Source organism: Engystomops pustulosus, chromosome 6 (assembly GCF_040894005.1).
Source record: "Engystomops pustulosus chromosome 6, aEngPut4.maternal, whole genome shotgun sequence".
NCBI classification, from domain to species: domain Eukaryota; kingdom Metazoa; phylum Chordata; class Amphibia; order Anura; family Leptodactylidae; genus Engystomops; species Engystomops pustulosus.
Genome location: NC_092416.1, coordinates 170541037 through 170553048, shown reverse-complemented (window position 1 = coordinate 170553048; position 12012 = coordinate 170541037). Strand labels below are relative to the sequence as shown.

Sequence of the window (12012 nt, the reverse complement as noted above, 5' to 3'; positions counted from 1 at the left end):
CCTTTTGATTTTGGCAAAAATTTAGGCCACTTTTTAGTCAACATCACATAGAAATATACAGCATAGAAGGGCCAACATCCAACTTACCAAACTGGTACCTGCCAATCCCAAATTCCCAAATCTACCCACCTGCCACAGCTGCCCCTTCAGGAAGCTGCCGGATAAATATCTACATCCAGGGTTAACTCTAGGTTTCAGTAGGCCCCTGGGCGGCAGAGCCTTGGTAGGCCCTAACAGTCTCCGGTCCCTAAAATATTCCCTAGTTTATCACACCAGACAGGCCTCTCATGGTTATTTTATATAAAGCCTCCTTATGTGGGCCCCCCCAGCAGCTCTGGGCCCCGGCATTTGCCCCCATATGTCCAGTGCTGGCGCCGGCCCTCTCTTCATCCCACAATACCCTTTTAAGAGTAGTCAATGTGATCGACCCAACACATTTTGAAAAAACACAGACCACAATATTTGCAAGTTGTAAGAATCTTAGTTCACTTTTTGGCTGGTAATTTACAGATCTGACTTTCTGGAATATTTTTTCCATGTTGTTTGTTCTCTTTGATGTAGGGTTATAAGTCGCGCTCAAGGGCTCAAACTTGTGGTGGAAACTTTAATGTCATCCTTGAAGCCCATCGGGAACATCGTGGTGATCTGCTGTGCATTCTTCATTATATTCGGGATCCTGGGTGTACAGGTATGTACCAAACAAGATTTCACGTACGTAAAATAAATAGTAAATAAATAAGTGATTTGAAGGGGATTGTAATATCTGTGGTCAACAAGGAGTGGCTAAGGATATACCGATAAACATTGTTCTGTCTTTACTAGTGTGAATACTGATCAGTTTCTTCCTAGCAGTAGTTTACTACTTATTTACTACTTATCCTACCAGTGTTTGAACCAGGATTCTGACATCACATAAAAGGTTGTGGGATCCTTTACTTAGTGCTTGTTCACATTTTACTTAGTTTGTATGTATTCTGCCTGCTTATATGTGGTCTTGTCTGACCCCTTTGCTTGTCTTTCTGGTTATTACTTTGTCTATCAATTTGGTACTTCGTTGTCCTCTAGGTTTTGACTCGGCACTGACCAATCTTCTTATTCGTTTGTTTGTCTTGTCCTTGTCTCTATTTATCACTTGGAGTTAAACAGGGACTGTCGCCCAGTTCCTTGGCACCACCTAGGGTGGTAGGAAGGGAGAAGTTGCATGGATTCAGTTTAAGGGCTCACAGTCTGTGTCCATCTTTCTGTTTTGACTCCGCCCCTTACAGCTATTTTGACAAAAAAAAAACACCATTTTAAAGTTGCCCAACAGAATTCATAACTCATTTACGCCCTATCACTCTAAGGTCAACACTAGGACCCCATTCATCACTAGAGTGAGGCCTCACTTCCCTTTCTGTCTTCATCAGGACATATCACATATAATTCAGGTGCTTTTGACCCAATCCAATACCAGGGCTCATGTAGACCTTTAGATATATATTTTGGATCGGGGAAAGTCGGCCCAATAGATGGACACCCACTGATCTAAGATCAGAAATTTTGTTATTTTTTTTTTATCACAGGACTATTTGTGGGATGTAGATTATAAGGATTATTGTGATTAATATACATAATTTTATTACTTTCAGCTCTTTAAAGGAAAATTTTTTTATTGCTTGGGGGAGGACACAAAAAACATCACAAACAAATCTGACTGTCTTGACGCTAGATACAAGTGGATCCGTCATAAGTACAATTTTGATAATCTCGGTCAGGTACGTACACGAATCCATCATTACTAAGAATTCCTCTGTACAGCATTATCAAGGGAATCTACCTTCAAATTCCAGCAGGGGAGACCTGCTCTGCTCATTGTAACAACCTGTGAAGCTGCAGTTTTTCTGGCAATGCCCTCAGAGCCGTTCAGGCTCATTAGCATAATTATAAAAGTTGATGTTAGAAGGAAGGAGACCATGAATAACTAATGTAAGATGATTACCACAGTCACTGTGTTTGGATCGATGACGAAGTGTCCCTGGTTTGTCATGATGGATTTGATGGTAGATTTTCTTTCAAGGTACCTAGAAAAATGTACCTGGTTAATGTACACAAAAAAATAAAATATAAAGTAATTACATTGCATGGAATACCTGTGAAATGTTGTGTGGGAGATCCATGCTGTGATAGACTTTTGGTTGCATACTACAGCAGTGACTCAGAGGGGAGGGGCTATGGAGTAAAGTACTAGGAGCACAGCAGTGTGAGGACACACCCATAGTGCACAGTTCTGCTGCTACACCAATACATAAACTCAGAGGGGATGGGCTATGGAGTAAAGTACTAGGAGCGCAGCAGTGTGAGGACACACCCATAGTGCACAGTTCTGCTGCTACACCAATACATAAACGTACTCTTACACAAATACCTTACACTGTCTGCAATCTGTAGATCTACATTTCCCAGCGTATTTATTGGCATAAGCGGATTGGTTAGTAATAAAATGTCCAATGTTTATTGCTTGTGTCTTCATAGGCCTTAATGTCCCTGTTTGTCTTGGCATCCAAGGATGGATGGGTTGACATCATGTATGATGGACTGGACGCGGTGGGGGTGGACCAGCAGGTACTATTTTACCAATTATTACACCTCTGCTTCTGTGTGTTATGTTATTTTAGAATCAATGTGATTTTCTCATAATCTTGAAAAAAAAATTTTATAATACACAAAAAATTATTTCTCTTGATCTAATGTTTCAATATGTAACACTTAACTCTCGGACCTACCGTACACTGATCACAAGAATGTGGGAGTCTACTGATCCCTGGCTGCCAGAATTTTTGACGCAATAGTTGTTTTTGCATTTCCATCCAATTGATGAACTAATGAGATACATGAATCATGTGTATGGATAATCAAGCAGATAATGACCTATTAAAGAGGAAACTAATGTGACACGGGGTAGTAACCGCATCTGCAGAGAGAATTTTTTTGGGAGCTTTTTTTCTATTTTTCACTATTTCTATTTTTTATGTCTCGCTGGTGGAGATACCGGAAGCAGTTTCCATAGGGTTCTGCAGAGATCCGACTGTACAGTGCTTCATTGTAATTAACCTTTCTACAGATCCATCCAGATGGATCCAGTGATAGGTTCCTCCTAAGCCCTAAACTATCTTTCTCTAATCCTTTAATACTTCCTACCCTGATCTATACTTGAACTAATATGCAGAGGCTCCTGGGGTGTGGAGTAGCCCTTCCAGGCTTTGGGAGCAAAGACTACTCCACACCCCAGTAAACTCTCCCAAAAATTTGCATATTAGATAGATAAAGTTTAGATCAGGTTAGGAAGTATTATAGGATAAGAGAAAGATAGTTTAGGTCGTAGGATGTTAGAAAGAACCTACCATCATATCTACCCTAATAAGTAGATTCCTGATCGTAGGTTTCCTTTAAGAATTGTGGAGGTGTTCTCTGGTTTGGCTGATATGCCTAGATATGAATGAAGGCTATTTACAAGGACAGACATTGACTTATAGGGTAGCTACCTATAAGCAATGGCTGATATGCCTTGATATAAATGAATGGATGGAAATAAAGGGTAGCTACCTATAGGTGATGACTGATATGTTTTGACATGAATAAAGGCTTTTTACTGGGTGGGACATTGACTAAAAGGGTAGCTACCTATAAGTGATATGCCTTGATATAAATGAAGACTATTTAATGGGTCAGACATTGACTTATAGAGTAGATACCTATAATTGATGGCTGATATGCCTAGATATGAATGAAGGCTATTTTATGAGTCGGACATTGACTTATAGGGTAGCTACCTATACGTGATGGCTGATATGCCTTGATATGAATGAAGGCTATTTACCTTGTAGGACGTTGACTTAAAGGGTAGCTACCTATAGGTGATGGCTGATATGCCTAGATATGAATGAAGGCTATTTACTAGGTCGGATATTGTTTTATAGGGTATCTACCCTAGAGAAACAGTTTCCTACCTTCAGGTAAAAAGTGTTTTTTTTTTTGTTCTTGTGAAGATGACTAAGCTGGGTGATCGCTGCACCCACTGACTTACCTAACCTATGTAATATCAGTAATGTCTGTTCTTTTCAGCCAGTGATGAACTACAACCCCTGGATGCTCCTTTACTTCATATCCTTCCTGCTGATTGTTGCATTCTTTGTCCTGAATATGTTTGTGGGGGTGGTGGTGGAGAATTTTCACAAATGTCGACAGCACCAAGAGGAAGAAGAAGCCAAGAGAAGAGAGGAGAAAAGACTGCGCAGGATGGAGAAAAAGAGAAGGAGTAAGGAGAGAGAGCTGGCCGGTCGGTAGTCTTTGAAAATATTTTTGAGTGCTGCTTGACCTATACAGGCGCTCAATCCCTTGCTGAGATGGCCGCTTCTTAGAGGCATGGATACTGTAGTCTCCTTGTGCATGGACAGGTAGTAGCTTCATAGTTGTCAGGGGAAAGATGGTGCAATAACTTACTACTTCTATTAACTCAACGGATAAAGGGTTCTCCAAAAGTCAATTTTCTACAATGTATAAGGTCTAGATATCTCATGGAACAAGTTTATAGCAGAAGCTCCACTTCACGCAACTCGGAAGGAAATCTGACCAATTTTTAAGTCTTATTAATCTGACGGATTAAAGCTAAAACTTACAAGGAACTTTCTATTATCAGAAGGTAGTGAACTAGCAGGTTCCTTGTAGGGGTAGCTGTAGCCTTTAAATCTGTCTTTATAGGGGATTTTGTGCTTGGTGTGAGAAATCAGTGGACCGGCATGTCATCTGCGTAGACGTGATAGTCCAGTCTGCAAAAATGACCAGGAACCTGCTCCGGGTTTGGCATCCCAGGCAGTTGGATTACACACAGGGGAGCGTTCATGTGCCCATAGAAATTAATTTGTCCATGTGCAATCTGTTGAACCAACAGATAGTAAATGCATCGACAAATAGGGGACATTTATCATACGGCAAGGCATATGGAGTAGGTCTTGCCCCTCCAACGTATAGGATACATGAGGAGGTGCCGGCATCCTAATTTGCAAACAATTGCCATATTTCCAAGCCTGAATGGTCGCAGGGTATAGTGACTGGGCAGGAACGCCCTATACCGATCCACTCCGATTTCCCACTTGACACCTCTCCATGTCCACTGTGGAGGTGACGTAGAGGAGATAATAATCAATGTGCCCGGCAGTTCGGATGGAATTGTGATTATTTCAGGCATGTATGAATATCTATTAGAATATAGAACGTGTGACCTCCATTCTTACAATTCATTAGGGTTCCACCAGTCAGACCCACAGTAATCAGACATTTACCCCCTACCTGTGGACATGTTATAGGATTTGATTGCAGGAACATCCATTGTAGGCCAATTCTACTAAAAGTTGGAGAAATTTTGACAACACACAAGAAGATAAAAAAAATTGCTTTTGGAGAACCGTTTATCCCCGTTCTGTGAATGAAGAGCATTAACATTTAAGAGGATTGGCACTTTAACATCTCACCATGATTAATTTTTAGAGTCTTTCTCCTTACATATTGTCTGACCCTACATGTGCTCTCCTGGTAGGCATCCGATAGTAAAACATGCTTTCCAGAACTTCCGAACCAGCCAAAGATGGGACCTTCAGATGAATGATCGGAGCTAAATTCAATCATGTTATACTATTGTGCATGGAAAAACAAAAAGTCTGAAAGCATGGAGATACTTTATAGTGATGCAACTTAGCCCGTAGCATTGGTCGCAATTAAATGGGTTTTCCATTAAAATGGAGGGAAGGGGAGTTACTGTTCTCCCATATTTACTATTTTGATACTTCCTGCTGGACCTCGATAGAAAACTTTCAGCCCTCGCTGCATCTTTATCCTAACGTTTCTCAGAACTATATAAAAGTAACCACTAACGGTGGCTTGATAGAGAAGAAAGTTTTAGTAACTTTTATATTTTTTTTAATGGAAAACCTCTTTAATACATTTAGTAGCAAAGCATGAATGTTAGAGATGCTATGATACTGCTTAACGACTCTTTTGGTTTAGTGAATGCAACTCTTAAAAGGTACCGTAATTAGTTAAAAAAAAAATTACCCCCCCCCCAAAAAAAAAAAATTTTTTAGATTTAAAACGGGTTTGTATGAAAATGAAGGCTTCCCCCATCAGTTTTGTATTAGTTTAAGATTTACCGCCTACATACAGTACAAGAACCAAGCTTCTGGGGTAAGAAATTGTGTTGTTTAAGGACCTTTGGAAGACCTTCAACAATCGTGAAAGTTCTCTTCTGTACACGTGTGACTGGAGCCACAGGTCGCCATAATGGTTGTTTTAGTTTCAGGGGGCCCCAAGTCACAGAAAACCCTTCTCATTTCCCAGGTGCAGGGAACTTACTGTGCACACAGGGCCAGATTATCATTCTGTGCGGGGTGGGGCACAAAATTTGTCTGCCCCAAGCTTCCTAGTGGTGGTCCTGCTGACACGTATATATGAGGAATGGGGGGCGGGAGGCCCCACATCTTTACATTTTCTACATGGCAGTATAAAATTTGAATGATGTGTGTGGCACTGGCCCCCTAGAAGCCCTGGGGCCCAGGCATATTCTGAAAATTTTTAGAAAATACACCAACTTGATATCTGCTCAATTGGGTCTTTATGTCATTTATAAAATTGACATAAATGCACCAATTTGCCATGTTTTGATGCACATTATTTGATCCTTAGGTAACCTAAACAAATTGCTTTAATTTTCGCTTTAAAAATATAAGCAGATTTCATATAAGTCTTAAGTATCAGGATGTCGCTGTTTTATATAGATATTTTGCTGTTTTCTGACTTATGAAACTTTAAACCACACAGAAAAGACTTTCTTAGATCTTTCAAAGATATTTAGAGAAATACTTGTAAGAGCATACTTAGATTTACAAGCTGAGGGTGAATGTTGACCCCATTACTGTCCCTAAATGAAGATTGGATAATGGACAATGAAATTGTGAGTACTAATAGTCGTCTAATATTCAGAAGATTATCTTCATACTAACATTTATCAGAGGCAGTTTTGCAGTTTCTGTCAGTCGTGTATGTGCCTAACATATACCTCCAACATACATATAATGGTCAGACAACCTAGTAGTATATTGCATATTGGAATGTTCAGGTATTACCTTGATATTAGACACCGAGGTCTTTTGTGCCATCCCCAATTCCGCATTCTGTTTCCAGAATGACACTGGATATAAAGGGTTCATGAATTCAATTTCCTAGTTATTTTTGACCCTCAAATCAACAAGGCACATTAGAAATCTGCACTCATCTCACCTGACGATGGCTTTACACCCGAATCCAATGCTTGTGCCCATTTACTGTGCCCATTTACTTGAAATAGTCTTCTGCCGTTTTAACCGAATGGTGTTAAGGAATAATAACTTGTGTGTTTGATCATGAATATTGGCACAATAATATTATATTCAGAATGTTTGTTTTTGGTATAATGTCTCTTGAACTACTTCATTGACCCCTTTTGTCGATGTCCACAAGATCCCGTTTCGTTTGACTTTCTTGATATCGATCACACCATTCTTGATATAATCTTAGAATCATTACGCAAAAAAACTGCACATTTTTTTTTAAATCCTATCCAGCCCTGCCTAATCGGAAGTTACTCGTATCACTCAGTATTCCCACTCTAGTGTGGATCACCAAGTTGATCCACTGAAAACTTGTTCATTTTATTTCATATGTTGGAGAATGCATATAAACCAGTATAGCTCACCCCTTCCATATAGTTTAGTCCGCGTCGATCACTTTTGGCAGCAGCGTCTCACTATGCATTGGTAAGGTTCTTGTTGGATAACAAAGAGGTCCAAAATAGGGAGACCTTGAAATGACTTCCCCGTTCACTGTGCATTATAATGTACATGCCTTGGTGAAAACACAAATTTTAGTTGACGCGTTTCGGCATAAAACCCAAAAATTTTATATAATGTGCAGCAACCAATAACAAACTAGATTATAGAAGGTGTGACTTACGCCACCGACCCACATGTATATGCATATACATATTGAAAACATTGGGGGAATATGTGTCTCACATAACCGGATTCTACATAATTCTATATAAATAAGTATAAACATTTTATTAAATTGGTACCCTGGGATAAACTATATATATATAATACACAGGGCGTATTATTACATGGACAATGGTTTTTTTAGTGGCAGAGCTGAATAAAAGCTTCTTGCGCAACATACACCAGAGATCAAAATTAGAGAACAACACCGAATTTCCTAAATGTCAAGGTCATTGTGTAATCCTAAGTGATTATATCCTAACATGGGTAAAAATCTATATTTTAAGCTTATTTCATAAATTAAATATAGTCTAAAGCAGAGAATTGAAATATAAGTGAGATAATTGTAAAAGACAATGATCAAAATTAGAGAAGACTTTTAGATACCTGCAAGGTGTGGTGAGCCGTTCCAAAGTGACTGAAACCCTCCAGCAGTGGGTTGTCCAGATGAAGGCCAAATGGGTGACCCTATCAGCCGTAGAAAGAGAATTCTAAGTCTGTGTTTTTCCAAAATATTGCATTTTTACAACGTTACATATTCATTCAAGTCCCCCAAGAAAGATCGCCACCCTCGAAATAGAAATGCAAGGGAGGACAGGATAATGCAGAGAATCTCCAACACTACAGCCGGAATTGCTCTCCAGTTCAGCACTGAACAGGGGGAGGTTCTGTCTCGTGATACAGTGTCTCAACGTTAAAAAGCATTTGGACTGAAATCCCACTCTGTAGTGACCAAACATTTCATTAGCAGAAAGAATCAAAAGGCGAGACTCACCTTAGCTGAGGAGAATGTTGTGTGGACAGGGGAGAAGGGCTCCACAGTTCATCTGATGGGAACAATTATGTTCGTCGACAAACTGGCGCAAGACGGAACCCAAAGTGTGTAAAGAAGCCAGTGAAAGGTGATGGAGGAAGTGTCATGGTTTGGGGAATGTTTTCTGCAGCAGGAGTTCGACCTCTCATACAGCTACATGGCAGAGTGATTGCAAGTGTTTATCAGAACCTTCTTCAACAACACGTGATTCCTTCCTTGAATTTGTCACTGAACCAGTCCGCAATTTTCATGCAGAACAATGCCCCCTGTCACACAAAGCTGTTCCTTGAACCTGAAAACATTGAAACAATGAAATGGCCAGATCTAAAGCTAATAGAAAACGTATGGAAAATCCTTGGTGACAAAGTTATGGTCCAAGAAACCCTCAATATTCACAGAACTGTGGAAGAGACTGGAAGAAGAGCGGAGCAGATCCCAGCAGATCCGTGTGAGAGACTAGTGATGGCCTGTGGCCGGGGCTGAGGTCCTTTGCACTCCCTAGTTTTGGTGGGACCTTCCGAAAAGGTCATTATAATCTCTCTCTGTGTTACAATTATTCCTGTTCTCTAATTATGATTATCATATTTTTTGCAAAATAACCATTTGTTGATATAATTTGGTAATTTTGTAAAGCGCTGTTCTAGTGGCCTGGTGACCCCTTACAAAGAAATCCATCAATTGTTGATCAGTGGACATGACATTACTTCTGATTATACGTTGTTCTCTTATTTTGATCTCCGGTGTGTATGTAATGTTCTGTCTCTTTAATATGATGGACCTGATAGAAAGCCAGGTCTGTCATGTAATACTTGCATGTTATGGAAACACAATGAGTTCCTGACGCATTTCGGGCTGTAACAATAAGGGCTTACAGTTACAGCCCGAAATGCGTCAGCAATTCATTATGTTTCCATCAAATCATGTCCATTGTAATGGACTGAAATAAGGACTTTGAATGTTACTGTTTTGTTGGAAAAGTAATTTTATGGCTCCACTTAATTTTATACCGGACTGGGAGGGGGGGTTACTTGTCTAATTTCCGTACAGGGAAACATGAATTGTTATCGTAGATGTCTCTAATAGGAAGACCCTATTATTACACCTTATACATTTTACTGTATGAGCCTGAAGAAGCCAAAATGGACACTTTTTGGATTTCTGTTGTATGTATGGGGGCTTATGGATATTATAATACACACATGCATCATGGACACTGCAACTAATGGACACTGCAAAACCACTCTCATACCAACAGTGATAACATTCCCATCATACTACAGAACCTAGTCATTCCCTAACCCTCCACAAAAAGCTGAAACTTCACATTACCCTAGTGATGGGCTTAGTGGAATAACAATTCTCACATCACACAGCCTGATATTGTCACTGTTACCTCAGAGCGATCGTTATAATAATTGTCTACCATGATTGGAGGAAAAAAAACAGTAATACGTTGCTTTATAAAGGTTTCCCAATAGGAAAATAGTCACATTTACTAAGTCAAGTATGGATAAACCCGGGACATTACTCATAGATCCAAGCACCGTGACTGGTAATCTTCTTACATTTGTTATCCATGGTCAATCAACTTTGAAAATTATGCTAATAGTTACCATCATATTGTGGAAAATGGGATTGTTGGTGCATCGGAATAGGATGAAGTTCATATCAGTCCAGGTGGACATACATCATCTGAAGCGGACAATGTCCTTAAAATCACTTCCGGTTACTGTGCCAAACCTCTTGGGTCACATTCTAATTTGTATTTACTTTGCTTCAGGGATCATTAGATGCAGTTGAATAAGGTCTGGTACTATCAGCTTATATTTTATCAGAGTTTGTGGCTTCCAGGTACCATTGAGGCCACATTCCCCATTGGGATGCGGTGTAACATCTCCATAAGGTCATGGTCAGCAAGGAGAAGGAGGGTTTGTAAGGACACTACTGTACTTATATGCAGTGTTTGGTTTTCCAAAATATCGACCGGCCATAAAGTAACCAGTGATTTGTGACACGTTGAAAGTTGACCTGTTTCTGGATATTTAGGTTAAAGGCAATGTCCACCTTTGCAACCTATCAAAGATCTTCAGTTGACCTGTATGTTTCCATAGTAACAGACTACAAACAAACTCATTGTAGTCTGATCATGCAGATACATTGGCACTCAGGGGTGTAACTACAGTGGCAGCAGCTATGGGGCCTACAGTGTCAGGGGGTCCAGCATCCAGGATATTGGGTGTGCATATGCTGTATGTCTGTATATGGTATTATATGTATGTGTGTATTATTTATTGATGTATGTATGTATATATAATGTATATATATATATATATATATATATATATATATATATATTGTAGACATCTCACTGGAGAAGTGCTCGAGGGGGTGTACATCTCACCTAGGTTGCTACGTAGTGTGAGATGGTAAGTCCAGGATTGATCTGTTGCTCAGCAGTATTATGCTGCTGAGTTGTTGTTTAATCTTGCCGGGCCTGGATTTACATGGAGTGGCAGGTAGGTTTGGTAGTGGGACTTGCCACTCCCTCCCCTCGATCCAGTTCGGGTTTTGGATCAGGTGAGCTCTGCTCCTAATCAGCCTGTGAAGGTAAAAGCTTTCCAAAGCTTGCAGGTCTGGGCTCTCAGCCAGGAAACAGCCTATGTGGGTTTGGAGGAGCCCTGCATCTTCCTGTCTATGCGGCCGCTGTGTTTACGAGTGTTAGATAGGTGAGACAACCTGTTAGTAAGCGCCCAGACGGGTAGGTCTTTTGTTTGAACTTTTAAAAGCACGGTGTTGCTGTATTTATGTTTGCTGGACTGTTTATGCTAAAAATAAACGCCAAGTTGATCTTTTATACATCTACGTCTGCTGTGAACTGTGTCCTAACACACCATCCCCCGGGAAGATCCCTACAATTGGTGCTGCGGAGCGGGCAAAAACGGTTGCTAGGGGCAACGGTGTGTATCAACTTGGCTACAGCTGCTTATGTCCTGGGTGAAGACTGCTACTTCACTCCAAAAACAGACAAGCGCCATGGAGGAGATGTGGAAGCAGTTTATGCAAGTGAATTTGCAACAGCAGCAGGCTCAGACAGCGGCTAACCTGCGCCATGAACAAGCAATGGCTCAACAACAAAAA

The 12012-nt window shown here is 40.3% G+C and overlaps 1 protein-coding gene across 7 annotated transcripts in view; it reads left to right on the top strand.

Annotated features, from left to right (window-relative positions):
• CACNA1G (calcium voltage-gated channel subunit alpha1 G) overlaps positions 1 to 12012 on the top strand; it is a 205551-nt gene that overhangs the window by 153663 nt on the left and 39876 nt on the right. For 5 of the 7 annotated variants that reach the window (XM_072112368.1, XM_072112366.1, XM_072112369.1 and 2 more), the window contains exons 22-25: positions 562 to 688; positions 1629 to 1754; positions 2512 to 2601; positions 4102 to 4294. In XM_072112368.1, coding sequence (XP_071968469.1) covers positions 562 to 688; positions 1629 to 1754; positions 2512 to 2601; positions 4102 to 4294 — 536 coding nt within the window. Of the gene's footprint in view, positions 1 to 561; positions 689 to 1628; positions 1755 to 2511; positions 2602 to 4101; positions 4316 to 12012 lie in introns of all 7 variants that reach the window. The other 2 variants (XM_072112367.1, XM_072112363.1) reach the window with 1 other exon arrangement.